General features: G+C 51.2%; 1 protein-coding gene and 1 pseudogene across 1 annotated transcript; both read right to left on the reverse strand.

Moving 5' to 3' along the window:
• Nucleotides 1-5,053: 5,053 nt before the first annotated feature.
• Nucleotides 5,054-6,610, reverse strand: LOC136329730 (claudin domain-containing protein 1-like; annotated as a pseudogene).
• A 1,994-nt stretch (nucleotides 6,611-8,604) lies between these two features.
• Nucleotides 8,605-16,860, reverse strand: TRIB1 (tribbles pseudokinase 1). Its single transcript, XM_066265675.1, has 3 exons — nucleotides 15,715-16,860; nucleotides 13,431-13,723; nucleotides 8,605-11,039 (listed from the first exon to the last, which is right to left on the reverse strand). The coding sequence occupies exons 1-3, from the start codon at nucleotides 16,072-16,074 to the stop codon at nucleotides 10,574-10,576; spliced, it is 1,119 nt and encodes a 372-aa protein (XP_066121772.1). The 5' UTR covers nucleotides 16,075-16,860; the 3' UTR covers nucleotides 8,605-10,573.
• Between the last annotated feature and the right edge of the window lie 1,278 nt (nucleotides 16,861-18,138).

Below are 18,138 nucleotides of genomic sequence, written 5' to 3' on the forward strand. Positions count from 1 at the left end.
AGTCCTTACTAACCCCATTTCACAAAGAAGGCAACTGAGGCAGAGGCGGGTGAGTTTCCTCGCTGGTAAGTACTAGCGCCAGTCTTCTCGGCCCTGGCCCTGGTGACTCCTGGCTCCTCCTCGGTCACCCCACGGGCGGAACTAAGCTACCGCCCCCTCCACAGAAACTGTGGGTTCGTTTTCTAAATCCCTGCTCTCCTTGTGGGATTCCAGGGAGACCTCTGCTTCGGGGCTCGAGTGGTATCGGTGACACGGTGATTTCAGGTCTCCTGCCCCACAGGGTGTTTCTGAGACATCGGAGGAGGAGGTAGCCAACTGGACAAGGCCTGAGACGCCGACCGCTGGTTGCTCAGCTGGACTGGCTAAGATCAAGGTCGGCAGCCCCCCAACCCCCACCACAACCCCCACAAAGCAGGTGATGGGACGCTGGCTGCCGCTGAATAATGCCACTGGCCCTCCCCTAAGCTGTCCCCCAGAACAGTGGGCTCTCACCTCAGCAGGCCTGTAAGCAAGAAGGGGAAGAACAGGGCAGACTACGGCCGGAGGTGGAAGTGCATCAACGACAACAGGAACACTAACCCCGCAACCAGCTCAGACCCGGCCCTTTGCCTGTTTTCTCGCCGGTCCTGCCCGCAGCCCCACTGCTCTGCAGCCCTGAAAACTCTGCTCGTTCTGTGCCCATTTCATGGATGGACACATCAGCGGGCAGATCTGCATCTTGCCCAAGGTCACAGAGCACGTAAGGACCAAGACTGGGCTCTGAATTTGGGTTCGTCTGACTTCACAGCCTGGGTCCTTTCCACTCAAAGGAATTTGCCTGAATGTTGATCGTGCTCATGGCACCTTGGGCGAGGCCTGGGGCACGCGTCACTTCACGGGACCCTCACAGTGGCAGCCCTCAGGGTAGGTGGTTTCACTGCCTTTTTCAGTTATCATTGAACTGAGGGGGAGTGGTCACCTGACTCCTCTGGGTCCTACAGCTTGTTAGCTACAGAGCTGGGATTTGAAACCAGGTCTCTCGGCTCCGCAAAGGGGCAACATAAAGTGCCTTCCCCACAGAGAGGTCAGGGTATACAGACATGCTAGGACTTTCGTTTTGGTAATAAAGTATAAAAGGTGAATACATGCCAAAATGGACAGCAGGTCGCTCACATGGTAAGAGCAAATTCTTCAGAGTGAGACTCCCCATGTTCAGATCCTACCTATTAGCTGTGTGGCCTTGAGCAAGTTACTTAACCTCTCTGGGCTTTCATATACTCACCTGTAACATGGGACAAATGAGAATATCTTCTTACAGACTCATAAGAATTGAAAGATACATTATGGGTGAACACACAATATGGAGTACAGAGATGTGTTGTAGAATTGGCCACCTGAGACATGGATAATTATGTTAACCAGTGTTGTCCCAATAAATTCGATTAAAAAGGAAAGATCGTGCATGCAAAGTTCTAATGTAGTGTCGGGCAAAAGCTAAATACTCAACACCTGTGGGTTCCCATCATCATTGTTATTCTAATTATTTCTTTTCTGGCCTTATGGTAGGCACAGGCCATCCAGCAGTGTCTAAGACATACTGTGTGCTCAGGGTGAAACCCGACTGTGAAATGTCAGCCACAAATGCACATGCCCAGTGAAGAAGTGAGAAGATGCTGACCAGCAGGAGAGCGCCTCTCACTCACTCCAGCTGTGGGGAGAGAAAGCCGCAAATACAAAATGAGCGTCGGCTGCTGGGGCTGGCTGTTCTGAGCCCTCTCTCAGGTGTGGCTTCCCCTCTGCAACCTGGGGAGCGTGGACTTACCTGCTTCCCGACCACTGAGGCACAAAGGCGAGAAGCCGTCCTGCAGACCCCAGCGAGCAGACGAGGCGCTTCTCCACCTCCCAGAGACCGGCAACCTCTTCCTGACCTAGAACTTGATGAGAAACCTGTGTGGCGTGCACTGGAGCCCTGCCTCTACCCCGCATGCCTCCCCCTTCAATCTGAGGCCAGGCCCCCTTGCAGGGATACCTTCCTCGGCCTGCTTCCGCCTCCTTCCAGCTAATGAGGCATAGATCTCAAATTCACGGCTGAATGGCACTGTCCCCTCAGAAGGACTCACCGGGAGGTGGCTGACCAACAGCGATGACCGGAGCCGGAAACTGATGGAGACACTCACAGAGTCACTGATCTAAAGGTCAGACCTCACAACTCGTTTTTCAAAATGCCACATCCTAGGTCAAGAAAGGGCTCTGACACATGCCATGGGAGCACCCCCATTCACCTCATTCCCCTCTAGACACACTCCAGAAGGCCACCCATAACACAGCAGCCAGCACGGGACGCCGGAGCTGCAGGGACCAGGCCTGGGGGTGCTGAGTCAGGAGTGGCCTGGCCACTGCTTGGCTGTGACCTCCTCGGCCTCGGCCTCGGGTCCTCCTGGCTGACAGTGAGGCAAGTATGAACTAAACCTTTTACTGTAGTGAACTCTTTGTCTTGGAGTAATTGTAGATACACAGAAAGGTTGTGACAATAGCACAGACGGTTCCCACATATCCCTCATTCAGTTCCCTCCAGTGTCACCATTTTACCTTCCGTGGTACATTCGTCACGGAATACTAATACTATATTATACTATATAACTAATACTAATAATAGAACATGATTATTAATTAAATCTCATACTTTATTTGAATTTCTCTCGTATTTCCCACTAATGTCACTTTTCCTGTTCCAGGATACCACATTGCATTTAGGACCAAATTGTTTATAAAGCCCACTCCCGGTTCTAAAAACAAAGGGGTAGTAAGCCTTCATGGTGAAGGGCTCTGAGTATGTTAACTAGCAACTGAATTCTGTGCTGTGTGACTTTAAGCAAATCTCTTACCCTCTCTGAACCTCAGTCTCATCCAAAAAAAAAGGGGGATGATACCAACACTGCTTTGTAGTAATCATTTGCTGATTCACGTGAAGCACTCAGCATGGCCCTTAGTGTACCGTGAGCATGCCTTTGATCAGTCTCAGCTAGTAGGAATCATAGACTGAATCAACCAACCCAGCATGTTATCCGCTTCTTGGTTCAAGATCTCCCAGCAAAATGGCTGCTCCAAAAAGAAGACGGCGTGTTGCTGGTCAAGCACGTCTGACCCAAGGTGTACAGCACAGGACTGGAAGGGGCAAAGATCCAGAGTCACAAAGGCCTGGGTTGGAGTCCTACCCACCTACTCACCAGCTGCGTGACATTGGCCAAGCTAGTCAGCCTCTGGGTCTCAGCATCCACCGCTACTAAATGGGGACGAATCCCCTACATCACGGGGTTGCTAGAAAATAACAAGGAACGTATCTGGTAGGATGGAGGTGAAATACTTGGCTGCCTTTCTCATCTCCTATCTCTTCTGGGATCCACTAAGTCACTGACTATAACTGGGATCATTAAAGAATCCACTGAAATCCGACATGGGCAAATCACAGGGTGGGCATGGAGACCCTGCCTCTCTCTATCTCTCCCTCTCTTTCTTCTTTTAGAGGGGAGGGGGATGATTAACTAGACACGTGCCCTCCTTTTCTCAGCCAAAGTCACATTCCAAAATCTTCATTCCTATGATGGCTTTTCTCATCCAGAACGAAGTTAGACAAGCAACCCAATCATGCTGCCTGGACCTCATTTCAAAAGGAAGCACGAAGCCATTCCCATGGCCGCTCAGACAAAGGCCATCCGCGGGCCTGTCTTCACAGAACCCCAGACCCCTCCTGCTTTCACAGAATGGCTGCTGAAGGAACCAAAGGAACCAGAGCATCGCACCTGTTTGAAGACGAACACCTGAGAAGCTGAGCGGCGGGTCTGCTCATTCAAGGTCACAGGTCTGCTCATTCAAGGTCACAGAGCAGAAGGACTTCCCAGTGCAGACAAGGAGCTGCCATAGTTCATCCCAATGAAGCTATATGCCAACCTTTGAGATAAAGGGTCTTAGATAATTTCCCTGTTTTATATGGCTTACGCCTTCGAAAATAGCACTAATACCTCTCATTGACTGGCTGTGAAACAGCAAAGTGAACATCAGTTGCTGGGTTTTTTTAATTGACTTTAGGAAGAGAGGAAGGAGAAAGAAAGAAATAGAAACACTGATTTGTTGTTCCACCTATTTATGCGTTCATTGGTTGATTCTTGCATGTGCCCTGACTGGGGATGGGACCCACAACCTTGGCGTATTGGGACGACGCTAGAAGCAACTGAGCTACGCTGCCAGGGACAATGATGAGGTTTCCCAATAAAAAGAAAATTTCCAGTTGAGGGGAATACAATTACTTTCCTGAAAAGTCTACCGGACATCAGCAGAACTTGCCATGGGTCAATTTCCCACTATCAGTGATTGTTCACAAAGTTGTATCTACCCTTTTCTCTCCATCTGGACTCTGGCCCTAGATTAGTTTGTCTGAAATATGAAATCACTCAGACTAATGCATATAAATAGTAGTGGCATTAAAAAAATAACTGTGTGAAAAAGTAAATGGATTTTCAAGATAAAATTGTGTATCTGCAAAAAGAGTTAAATTAAAGACAACTAGGGCCTGACAGGTGATAGAGCAGGGGATAGAGTGTCGACCCAGAATTCCGAGGTCATCAGTTTGAAACCCAAGGTCACTGGCTTGAGCCTGAGGTCACTAGTTCAATCCCCATTCAAGGCACATATGAGGCCTGACCTGTGGTGGCACAGTGAATAGAGCGCTGACCTGGAATGCTGAGGTCACCAGTTCAAAACCCTGGGCTTGCCCGGTCAAGGCAGATACAACAAGCAAACAATGAACAACTAAAGTGTAGCAACTATGAGTCAATACTTTTCATCACCCCCTCCATATCTTCTCTCTGTAAAATCAATAAATAATTTTTTAAATGGCACATATGATAAGCAATTAATGCACAACTAGGTGTAGCAATGAGTTGATGCTTCTCTCTCTTCTCTAAAATAAAACAAAACAAAATAAAAAATAAAACAAAATAAAAAAATAACAATTGGGGGGAGAGACAAGGGAAAATATGATTCTTAAAAAATGATAAAAATGGCAATTGTAAAGTAGCTAGCTTCCCAGTCGTGCCACATGATACGATTTCTTTAAGGTGTGCTCTTTCCCATTGGTATGAGCTGCCCAGAAGCTGGGGCAGAAGCCATGAGCTGTAAGGAAGCTGAGACACAAGGACCATCCAGAGTCACCGGACACGCTCTCAGGCGCCTCTCGCTTCTGGTGAAGTAGTTCCATTCCAGCAACACAGCCCCTCGCTGAGCGCCAGGGCACAGACCTGCAAGGAGATGCAGAATGTCTGCGGCCACAGTGGGACACAAGCTTCGGCAGACACCAAGCACAAAGTCCCATCGAGGCCTCGAAGTACATCAAACCGAGGCCAACAAAGGGTAAAAGGAACTGGCAACGCCAAAGGTGGGTCCAGAGGAGATCAGTCCCACTACTGCGGTTTCCGGGATCAACAAATCTCTCCACGAACAGCTGCTCATTTAGCGTGGAACGCGTGCATCTTGTGACCACATCAAACGATTCTGCCCTTTCCCGGTTATACCAATACATGTTTGGGGGTGTAGTGATTCACACTCTCCACAACCCCGCTGTGCCATTATATACATTTTTTAAAATGCACCGTTATAAGTCTTTTAATCTGCCTCATCACTAGCCAAGTCATTCCAGACGTTTTTGTTCAAATCACTGGAATTTCCTTGAACTGGACCTTGATATTCATACAGGAGGTCTATGCCAATTGAGGCTGCCGCGTGGAAGGTTGTTGCAGTAATACAATCTTATAGTAATTAAATATATAGAAATATGGAAAAACAGGGAAGATATGTAGAAGTGATTAGGATATAAAATTAAAAGCAATTATAGAAATTAATAAAGTTATGCCATCTGGACAGGAATTAATCTAGTGTGTACAGATGTGATAAACAGACTCTGCCTTTCGCGCAGGGCCCAGTCAGTGTGTGTGTGAAGTTATATATAGATAAGAAGCGGCTTGATGTCATAACTGGAGGTTAATATAAACAAGAAGCTTCCCTAGGAACACCTGAAAAGTGGCTTGATGTGACATTTCGGTAGATTCACATAAAAAGGGCTCCCTGTGAGGAACTCCCAAAAAGGTAGTTTGAGGTGGTAATCCTGTAGATTGACACCTGTTAGAAGGCGTTGGCCAGAAAAGGTACTAAAGCTGAGGGGCCCCCTGCTGTGGTAGTCGCCCAGAGTCCAACGTTGATGTAGACTGTCTCCACGCCGCTCTGACCAAGGACAGCAGAGAGGAGCAGGCCGACGGGGCCCCCTTAAGCTGTACCCAGGCACCCATAGGATTTGTGAGTAATAAACTGCCTATGATTCTTGCAACTAACTTGTGTGTCAGTCGTGTCTTTCCTCCGGTGGCAGGTGGTCTCGGCACTGAGAAGTAGAATCCTCACAGCCGCCTCAAGAGTAGTCTCGAAGAGGCTGCCGGCCCTGCTGATCAGCAGGAGTATCCCACTGTGCCGGGAAGTCGAATGGGGATGCCTGATCCACATAGCGCTTGGGCCCTACTGGGACGCTGGTGGCGATGAGGCTAAGCACATGAGCGATTTCAAACGCTACAGCAGACCAGTTATCCATCCTGGCACCCAGACGGCTCACCCACCCTCCTGCTCGGCCCTCCCAACATCAATCTTACCAGAAGACTCTCTGTCGGGGTGTGCGGAGATAGAAACATCGAGCAGCAAGTCCAAAGACCCAAGTTCATGCCCCAGTTCTGAGCTGTTTACTCCTGAGTGGCCACTGGAAAACATTCCAGCCTCCATTTTCTCATCTATACAATGCAGCAAATGATATTTGACTTGCCTGTTTCACTCGACTGTCGTAAAGGTGGGGGTAGTGGGGAAGGAAACTTCTAGAAAGTGCAATGTGAATAAAAGGTTGAGATAATACTTGCATAATTTACTCTAACAACCAGTAGATTGAGGACAGATAGGAAAATGAAAGTGACCCGCTTTTTAGACCATGTTCACCACTTTCATCCCAGCCTCCTGAAATGTAAGTCGTGGTGATTGCCCTAGATTTATTCCAATCTTCCAAGAGATTAAATTTATGGATTTGCGGCATCACATGTCATTCCAGCCAATCATGACCCATATTTCTCTCCATTAGGTGCATGTAACAACAGCACAAAGAGGTGTTGTAACCTTAATTGCTTGCAAAGTATTTTGAAATCCTCAGATTAAAAAGCTCCATAAAGTCCAAAGTATTAGCCGGCTGTATGCCCAAGGACTCGTGCTGAGCCTCACCCGGGCTCCTGCGAGCAGGGAGACCCTGTAATGTGTGTTCTGAGGCTGCACTTTGGGGTTTGAGGGCCCTGTTCATGGACTGGCCCTCGACCGACCCCCAGCTTCTTTGTGTCTGAGCCACCCAGGCATTGGACCATTTCCCACCGTCCCTCTGATGCGCCCTCTCCTTTTCTTTTCTTAAGTCCCTGAGTCATGAGGCCCGAGCTGTGCTTACTTCAGTGTCATAGGGCTGCTTTCCTGGGTGATCTCAGCCTGAGTCCTACAACAGGGTGGCGAGTTGTGTCACCCGCAACTTCGGTGTGGGGTTGGTGACCTAGCCCTTATTCTAATCTGGACAGCTAAAACTTCACAGTAACAATTCTGTCCCGTGGTGGTAACCCTCGGAAGGAGTGTCAGGCAGCGGCTACAAGGGGAGAAGAGATCCTGGGTCCTGGCACTGTTGTGTTTTCATGACCTGGGCACTGGGCGTACCGGGGTGCTCAGTTGGTGAAGATTCAGAGCTATATACACACACACGTGCACTTGTTTTTTCTGTATATAGATCACATTTTACAATGTAAAGTCTTTTTTAAGTCACCCTGGATGCTAATTGACATCATTTAGAATAGCTTCTGATGAAAAAAAGTCTGATGTAATAGTGAAGCTATAAGCCCAATGAAATAAAAATCCTTTCTCTACCTTTGTAATTAAAAATGTCTTTTGAGTTTCGTTTTGTTTTTCCATTATTATACTTAGAGGAAAAAACAAAAAGGAATGTCTCAATTAGCCATTTTAATTAAGTCTAACAGGGGAATGTGGAGAAGGCAGTTCTCAACAGGAGGCCTTCAGATGCCTTCAGGGTTATCTGTGGACATTGGAAATTTTAGCAAAATTATGTCGGATACACATATATACATTTTTTTCTGAGACGCGTCCAAAGCTTTCATCAAATTCCCCAGGGCCCCTGACCTAAAAAAAAACAACCAAAAGCTAGAGGGACTCTTACAACGGCAGGCTTCTTTACAGACGCTTCTCTTCCAATGCTCCTCGACTCCAAAGTCAGCCCGCCGCCCCCATCAACCTGATTTCACCAAATTGGCTTCACCCATCAAAAGGAATTTGCCCCACTCCAGTGCAAACAGTGAATGAGTTCTGTCCAAAGTCATATCCAATCATCCTATATCATCATCATCATCATCGGAGTACATCTGTCTCCCCCATGCAATTCCCCAAGCCCTGAGGCCAGACCTCGGCCTCCGCCCGCCCCCCCCCCCCCAACCCCCACCTCCCGGCAAGATTACTGCGCAAGGCAAAAGGGCAGACTGGACTGAAAAGAAATGCACTGCGCCTATTTACGAAACCAGATTTATTAAAATTTCTCTACAAGTCAAAAACGGCCGTCTCACTGTCCACATATATACACATGTACAGGAGGGGTCTAGTGTTTCCAGCTTTCCCGGCGGGAGCCCCAGCCAGCCCCGCCGGAGTCCCGAGCCAGGTAATGTATCACAGATACAACAGTCCAGCAACCACGAGAGCGTTAGTGCGCCAGAGGCCTCCGTCCTCCCTCTTCTCCGAGTCCCATGATTCTGTCAAGGTAAGATCGCCAACGATCATTCACATTTCACGTGGTTTTAGACACGCAGGTTATTCAGACAGACACAGACAACAAAACAAGCCTCAGAGCCAGAACAACAACAACAACAACAAAAAATCTCGAACGTTATGTATAAAAGGTAAAATATATGTACAAAGTACACAGTACATGAGGTATACATGGCATTCTTAACGATGCAGGTTAGTAGTTTGCCTAGGCATAGCCCTTAAAGATGACCGCCTGATTCTGTGCCATTTCTCAAAATACAGTATGTTTGGTTTACCCGTTTCGCCACCTACTTTCAGTCCTGTCTGAGACAGGACTGGTATTTCATCTGTACTGGTTTTGGGTTTGTTTTTTTTTAATTTAATGCAAGTTGCAGTTTCTCTGTTAAGTTCTATCTTCTGTCGGGAGTGAGCTCCTGTCTCTGGAAGCATTCAGACGGGACTGGGTTCCCAGATGTAAAAGAAGTGAAGGGTGGGGGGAATCCTGCATGGGCAGGGGGGCAGACAGAGAGAAGAAGTTGGACGACATGACTTTTAAAGTCCCTTCTGGCTGCAAAGATTTGGGGTCTCCTATTTCTTCCAGAGGCTGATTATACAGACGTATTCATAAACCACCACACATTTGAAATATTAACAACCCATCATGCAAAACTGCAGACACACACACAATGCCAAGGGCGGATGGGGGGGGGGGTTAAAGTCTAATTCTGGCACTCGGTCTGAGAACCACCCAAAATTCTCTTTCTCTTAAGGTTACCATTTGCTCTTGGGAGAGGGGAGTTGAGAGACTCCGTATCTTTCCCCTCTTAGACAAAACACTCCGCCCTGAGATGGTCTTGGGAAGAAAAGAAAAGGAGAAATGCTAACATATTTGAGAGGAACCAGAAAAGCTAAGTTTCCAAGTGCTCGAATTATTTTTAAAACTCTGCAGTCTCTGTCTGAGCTCAGCGCTCGGAATAGCCAGGAGTTCGAGTCATTTGTGACACTTTTCCACAGTTAGCTGGTAAGTGCTTTCGGAGCAGGTGGGTGGGTGGGAGGTGGAGGAGTGGGGGGTGCGTTTCAAGGTCAGAAAGAAGGCATTAGTGCAAATGAGGTCTTGGCAAGAAACAGAGGAGAGTCTGGGTTCATGGTGCAGGCAGGCTCCTATACTCCAAAAACGATCTGCCCCAAAATGAAGCAGTTATCGCTAAATGTGTGTGAAAAAAATAAAAATAAAAAAAAAACTCTCCGCTCAGAGAGGCTGGGGTAGCGAAAGTCTAGCTACCAAAAACAAGTTCAAAGATGGCAGGTTTATTGGCCTGACTTATCTGTCACCCTGTAAGAATAGGTTATTGCCCCAAATGCCATTGTGTGATTCACTTCCTCTCCCCTTCAGAATGTTCGCTTCACTTGACCACACGCCGTAGGGTATCCATACCCTTTGCCACCTCTACAAGGTGCAGACCCCCACCCCCGAGTCTGACAAAGGAATAGTTGGTGACTTCTCCTTAAGAAGGGAAACGGCTTCGCAGGGCAGCCGATCAGAGTGCACGCTTGCTCACACCAATCACACGTCATCCAGCACGGCCAGTCGGAGTGGGTGCCGCGTAGAGATCAGCAGCTACAGTCTTCGCGCCATCGCCTATCTGGTGGGCACCACGTCAAACTGCCTGTCCATCTTTGGAAATGGAAATGCCATGTGTGAGAATTATGAGGTTTCTGAGGTTTTCTGGGATTAGCAGAAGAAGGAACTAACGTCACTGTCCTCCTGGTACTCTGGGACGATCTGATCTGAAGTTCCCATTTCTGAGTCGACGTACCCAGGTTCCAAGACGGACTCAAACCAGGGATGGAGTAAGATCTCGGGAGCAGTGAGTCTCTCAGAGGGATCCCGCCTCAGGAGGCTGCGAATGAGGCACCTGGCTTTGGGGGAAATGTGATCCGGAATGCAGAACTGTCCACGGCGGATTTTGGAGAAAAGGGCACTGGGGTCCGAGTCATGGAAGGGGTATCGTCCCACCAACAGGGTGTAGAGCATCACCCCAAGGCTCCAAACATCGGCCGCCTTTCCGGAGTAGGTCCCCGTGGTGTTCAGAATCTCGGGGCTCACGTAGGCCGGGCAACCGTGTTTGTCTGACAAGGCGTCGTCTTCCCCCTTGATGATGTGTGTGTCTTCCAGACTTTCCAGTCTGAGCTGGGTTCTGCGGGAGAGAGAACGAGCCATTACTTCCAGAGCAGCTGCTATGAGAGCCTTCCCAAGCACAGCGCCCACAGGCATGCATTGCCAAGGCTCCAGGAACGCCATTTACCCTCATCCAGTAAGCAGTGCCCTGCAACCACGGGGACTCAGGGTTTCACAGACCAGTACGCGCTGCAATAAACCTCTGCGAAGTATGGAGAGCACGCCCGGGACGGAGTGTATGATCCTGGAGCAGATGATGTAAAGCCCCACATACTATTCACGATGCTTAAGCTGAGAAGAAATCTCCTGATGGGGCTTACACAACTTCCAAAGGGCACGATGCAGAAGTGGGAACTGGTCTGCAGGGAATGCTGACAGTTTTCTACAAATGCTACCAAAGAAGAGCAGCCTAGTCTATTCACCAGGGAGGGCCAGAGCACCCTGCAAGCCGATCTGGTCCTTATCACCCCACTGATGGCCAGGGCTGTGGGAGCAACGCTTTGCATTTGAGAACGTGGAGCCCACATTCACTATTATTGCGCACAGGCTGCCAATGCTCCTGCTTACACTGATATATATATACACAGAGGGAACTCTGTCCACCGGGTCCAGACCTCCAGACCGTGATCACTGTGATGGGAAAGGTGCAAGGAAGGTCCATTATATTTATTGAGGCTTTTAATTGCAAAGAACAGTTAGCCTGGACAGAGAGGTCACATGAGCAAACAGACGTGGCTGGTGGATTTGAAGGGTGCAGGGGCCCTAAAACAACTACATGTGTGGTATACCCACACCTGAGCATATGTACCCTACGGGGGGTGGGGGGGTTTATCTGCTCAGGTCACTAAAGTCTGAAAACCTTTAGTGAAAGACTCTTTTATGAAGCTAGAGGGGCTTCCTCGTCCACATCCAGCCACCCAGGTCTCCTGGACCCACGTGGGGAACCTGTGATATCTGCTTCTCAGAAATCGCCCTGTTTCTGTAAGTCACTTGCGAAGTTAAAACACATTTGGTACTGGTTAATGGGTCAATTCCTTTTCCTCTCAAAGGTCTGGTTGGTTTCTTTTTTCTTTTTTTTTTTTTTTTTTTTATCTTCCTGCCTTCCTGTTCCCTGGAGTGTAGTATGCATGTGCTAACTTCGGTATGTCCTCAGCCTGACCTCCCCGTCGTTATGTAAAATACCCATTGGTTCTGTAAACGGAAAATATGACTCAACCCACACTGTCTGCCCCTGATTGGCTGCTGTAGCACTAAAACCCTGCACCTGTGCTGGTTACACGCTAGCGTCAGCCTGCCATTGCTTAACCCTCGGGTTGCCAAACTCCATGCACATGACATTCGCCTGTGCAATGCGGGTTTCAAAAGCTAGTAAGGAGGTGTGGAAGGCATGTTTCAGAAAATACATCACCGTCTCAAAGGAGCATGTGCCAGGAATTGGAAACTTCTCCATTGCAAACACTTTGCTTTTCTTTGCTAATCAGTATGTTCCAATAATTATTGCAAGGTCAGATACAACGCCATGCTTTCTGGCAACTCAACCCGGTAGTTTTTCACAGGATTTGGAGTGAAAGGTGACAAAGCACAGGTGGGGGTCAGCCTTGCATGGACAGTTACAACCAAATACCACCCAGCCACCCCTACGAGTCTATCACAACACTGCTGTTAATCTTTCTGCAAGGGATGTGTGTGGCCCACCTCTTGTAATCAGGTAAAGCTTATCTCCTGCGGCTTCCTGAATTCTCTTGTCTGAAACCTCAATTCTGAATCTTACGGTCTCATTATTCTCTTATCAAGCGCATCTTGTCCTTTATGAGGTAAGCCGGGATCTATATTTAGCAACTGATTCTAGCCAACTTCCATTTATTATTCAGTGTGGCTATTTTCTGAAGAGGTGGCCAACAAAGATATCCAAAAAGTCACTGGAGAATGAGAAGAAAAACACTGGGGGCCGAGCCTGAGATGGAATGGGAATGTGGTACAGAGGAAGGCAGAATTCTGCAAATACGACACTCTAACTAGCTCTGCGATACCCTCGAGGTACGCAAAAGCAACCCCACTTGGGGAAGACAAGGATTTGAAAACTTCCTTTAGGAGTCTAGGTTGTGAAGGGCAGGTTGACATTTGTACCCCAGAAGAACTGATCTATCTGACAACAATGGAGAATAACCCTGATCCTGAGGTGGGAGTGGGAAAGGTTTTCTGCTATCACATGACATCCCACAAAAGCAGCAAGGTGTCCCAAGCCACATCCACCAGAGTGCAGAACAAGCCAACCTTGGCCACAGCTCCTCAGGAGAGGACTTCTATAAACTAACTGGGACAACTGAGCTCTCCGTGTGGTTCTGAACCAACACACTGCACCTCCGTGTTGGTTCCAGAAGGCCCAAGAGGGCCTGTGGAGGCTGCTCACCTCTCCTCCGTGGAGAAGACGAATTTCCTAAGCTTCAGGTCCCCCAGCACGATGGCCGACTGGTGACAGTGGGCAACGGCAGAGACAATCTGCTTGAAGAGCCGGGAAGCCTCCTCTTCCCGCAGCCTCTTCCGGCTCCGCACGTAGGAGTGCATGTCCCCAAAGTCCTTCTCAAAGAAGACATAGGCCTTGGTCTCCCCAAGGATCACTTCCACGATGCCGGTGATGTTTCTGTGTGACGGCAGCTGGATGTAAGGCCTGATTTTGTCCTGGTAGTGTTTAATGGGAAACACCTGCAGAGAGAAGGTGACCCACTTAGGAGGCAAGAAAAGCAGAGGCCACCTCCAAAATTCCAGGCTGGGCTGCAGGTCTCAATCTTTGGGCTTTGCTTGACAGTAGGGTCCTTTCATTTACACACACCCTCTTATCTCTGCTGCCCCTAACACCCCAAACCAGAAACATCCAGGCCTCTAGGCTAGCAAATATCCAACAGGTTACCACAGGGAAGGTTTAAAGAAACTGTTTTCTATATATGTTCCTGCCTTCCATAAGGCTATCAGCTCCAGAGAGCTATGTCCCCAGGTCCCCACCTCTGTGGCCTTTCCTGGTTGGCAAGCAATCTGCACCAAGTGGCTGATAGAAGGTCCCCCCTGAGACCTCCAGGAAGTGCAAAGCAAGGCCCTGGAAATGCACGGCCTCCCATAGACCTAAAGTGCCCGGCAGAGAAAGAGCGCCAAAGGGCGCCTGCAGCCTCCAAGTGGAAGCCAGGATGGGAGAACTGGCAGACCCGTCATTAGTCAGAAGGAGCAGATGACTAGGAGAGAGAAGACTGGGACAACGCAGCCTTAAGCAACCTGCCTACAGTCTGGCTCAGGCAGAAGCAGCCTTGAGTGACAATTCTCCCAGGCGAGATCTGGGGATCCTCTCCGTAGTTTTGTCATTTGTTTGTTTATCTCCGCCCCCCACCCCTGCCCCCAGCTCCCACCTCCAGCTTCACCCAGGAAATAGGGAATATCTCTGCCAGAAGACTGGCTGGTCTCTTTAAGAGCCTTTTGTTTGGCCTGGTTACTCATATCCTAGGACTCAACTGGAAACGGTGACACACGGGCTGTCACCATCTGGATTCAGCTATTATCTGCTCAGAGGAACTGGAAGGGGTTGCACAATGGCCGGACCCACCCCACCTCTGAGGCCTGGCTGCTTTGGCACCAGCTAGAAAAACCTCTCCGCTGCTCCCCTCCTCCTGCCCGCCGCACCCCACCCCACCGCGCCCCACCGCACACACACACACTCTTCCCAAAACAGCTCTTAACCCGCCAGCCACCCAGAAGAAACGATCCCCCCCACCCCTTTTAATTGGGCTTGATCATGAAATTTCACTCAGGTTGGACAGTAGGTGGCAGCAGCAAGCCCAGGAAAAATGGGGTGGGGGGGTCAGGTGAGTTGAGGAAAACTCATGAGCAACTTTAACAGGGGTGACCCTATCCTTCAGGTGAAAAGGAGACGCTCAGAGGGTTCTCAGGGATGTCAGACGGGGGTCTGAGGTTCGCAAAGGGCGAACTGTAGGAATGGTCTGCGTCTATGGGCATTGGAGGAGCACCTCAAGGATCCGGTTTCCTGGGTGGAATCCCTTAGGTTCAGGAGGTAATAAATCGCTGGCCGGAAAATAAAGACAAGAATGGAAGCGAGGATTCCTAGCCGGTGCGGGCTTTCCAATATTTCTACTCTGGGCAAATTCCCCGCCCCGACTGGAAGACCCCTTCAGGCTGCTCTCTAGGGAAAACGGGGTTCTCGTCCCACAGCAGGTTCAAGCTGGGATCCCCAAGACCAGAGACCCACACAGACAGCTGAGCCCGGGTGCCTTGACACCCGGGCAGGGAGCTGCCGGTTACTCCAAGCTCCAAGGAGGCACCCACTGCAGGGCGTCCTTCCAGGACAAGGGGCGGGGGGAGCGAGAATGAGAGAAGGGGAATGGCATGGCCCTGGAATCCATCTCAATTCCATAACTTATATGGAACGCCACGCTCTGCTCCAGACGCTAAGGAAATAATATAAAGTAATTGAACACTGTACTTCCTCTTGACCGCTGAGCCCCCATTATATCAGTCCTTCGGCAACCCTTCAATCTCTAAAGGGGTGAACCTGATCAAACGCTGCCTCACCCAACTCAAGTCACTTATCCGACATGCCCCAAAAGCACTGGTGGTACCTTCGACCCCCCGGGCGGGCGAGGCTCTAAGCATGCTAGACTGCCACCGCGTCCCCCCAACCCTCGTGCACGTACCTTGCAGCGCAGCTCGCGGCCAGTGTGGATGCACAGCGCCCGGGACACATGCTCGCGTTCGGCCAGGGGCAGCAGCAGGTAGTCGGCGATACGGCTGGGCCCAGGCGCGCTCCCGGAGCCGCCTCCAGAACCCGGCGCGGCGGGAGGAGGCTGTGGGCTGCAGGGAGAGCCAGGGGGGCTGAGGTAGTCCGGTGGGCTCGAGCACTCGGAGAGGCGCGGGCACTTGGCCGCTACGGTCGCCTTGTCGTCCGTGTCCAGTAGGCGTTTGGCCGGGGCGCCCCGGGCGGCGGGGAGCAACAAGGTCGGGCCGCGGGGCTGCGAGACGCCGCTCATGGCAGAGCGCACGGGACCGACCCGCATCCCGTCCCAGGACCGGACGGCCCCGACTTTGTACGTCCGCGGATCCGCGCGGGAAGGCGCTGCAGTCTCGGCGCCGGCGCCGCGACTTATTCCAGCCCACGAGATGGAGTTTGCAGACAGAGCTGGGTTCGGTCCCTACGGGGGGCGAAGCTGGAGCCGCTCTCGGGCGCTCCGGTTGCACGCGGGGACCACGGCTGGCCGCGCGTCTGAGGGGCGGAGGCCGACTCGGGTCCCCGGATCCCCGCGGACACCGACTCGGGGCTCCTCGTTGGGGGCGCCGCCGCTATTGTTGTCTAGGCTGCCGACAGTCTCGGCGGCAGAGGCGTCCGGTGTTCCCAAGATCCTGAGCCGCGAGGACAGGATTCCGCAGGCTCGGCACAAAGCAGGTCAAATGCACTTTGCAAAGCAAGAAGTCCGGAGTGCAAGCCGCAGCAACTTCTCGGTGGCGCTCGGGATCCTGCGCGCTCCTGGGCTCCCGGCGTGTGTGTGCGCGAACAAGACGCGCTTGGAGAGAGTGACTGAGTGTGAGTGTGTGCGCCGCACCGGTCCCGGCCAGTGCACTCCTCCTTCTCCTTTTCCTCCACCTCCTCCGCCTCCCAGTGACTCACGCTGTATACACACACACACTCACAGGCCAGGCTGTGTAAACAGTTGGGAAGCCGGGTTGTGCAATGAGGTGGCTACGACGACTCGGGCTTCGCCGCCAGAGAGCAATCACCAGAGCGGAGGGGGAGCCTGGGTGGGGGCAGAGGTGGAGCTGGATCCGCGGGGGCGCTGGGAGTGGAGCGAGCGCAGGGGGATGCTCTGGGCAGCGCGCGCTCTGGCGCAGGTGGAGCGTCCGGAGCCCGCTTGGGCGCGCGCACACGCCCCCGGGGCTGGGCTGGGCAGGAGGCGGCGCGCGCCCTGAGACAAGCCCAGAATGAGGCTTTAGAACCGGAGGAGGGGGCGGAGGAAAAGTTCCCGTGACGTCAGGGTCTCGGGGAAGTGGGCGGGAGGGGCGGGGCCGCAGGGGGCTAGGCGACCGCTGATTGGTGCGCGCTCTCCATTCACACCTAGCACAATGGTTTGCGGGTGCGCGCTCCACAGTTTTCTGCACAGCTGCTTGCAGTTGCAGTGCTGTTGTGCCTTTTGCCCCGGGGATCCCTCCCACCGCCCGGTGCCTAAGAACCTCCGGTTGGAGCGGTAGGCGCCGCCGAGGCCCGGGTGCAGCGGGAGGAAGAGAGGATAGGAAAGGTGATGAATTCCAGAACCAGTCATTCACCCCCACGCGATAGTTCCGGGGAAGACCTGTGCGTGGTAGTGGATGTGGCTTTTTTTTTCCTTTTCCTGCCCCCCTCCCAGTTCTAATCCCCAGCGTCTGTTCGCTTCCACAAATAGAACCTTCTGTTGGATGAAATAAAAGCAAACACTGGGCCTTCTGCGCTTCCTCCACCTCCACGCCCCTGCCGCCTGCTCGGATTGCACGGAAATAGCTTCTCCAGGCTCCCTGGCCGCCCCTTCGCGGTGACTCGCAGAAAGAACTTCCTGAGCCGCGGCCGGTGGGAAACAAAGGATGTGGGGAGAGGGCGGAAGGGGCCCACGTGGCCGCCGCCGGATTCCTGCCCCCTCCCCAGCCTCCACAGCAGGGTCTGGGGCCGCGGTGCCAGTCCCGCTTCCGCGGTGGGCGGGTAGGGGAGTGGAAGTCATTCTGACCACAGACAATGATACTGCCTACACAGGGGCGACCCTCCCAGGTCGTGTGCGTGCATTCGTGCAATGTGATTTGGATGAGCACAGAATGTGTGCCAGACCCTGTGCAAAGCTCCGTGAAAAGCAAAACCAAAACAGTTTCTGTCATTTTCTTTCATGAGAGAACCAGGTCAATTTGGAGTCCTTGGACACCCAACATAGCATAATACCTAATAGAGAGTGCCAGTGCTTCTGCCAAATACTTAATTTTCTAAAACCAGGTAGAGACCCAACGATAAATCCTTTTCCATATTAAGTCTCCATTCATTCAACAAACACTAATTAAGCGTCTACTAAAGGCTAGACGCTGAGGATTAAGAGATGAAAATTAAGATC

Source organism: Saccopteryx bilineata, chromosome 3 (assembly GCF_036850765.1).
Source record: "Saccopteryx bilineata isolate mSacBil1 chromosome 3, mSacBil1_pri_phased_curated, whole genome shotgun sequence".
NCBI classification, from domain to species: Eukaryota; Metazoa; Chordata; class Mammalia; order Chiroptera; family Emballonuridae; genus Saccopteryx; species Saccopteryx bilineata.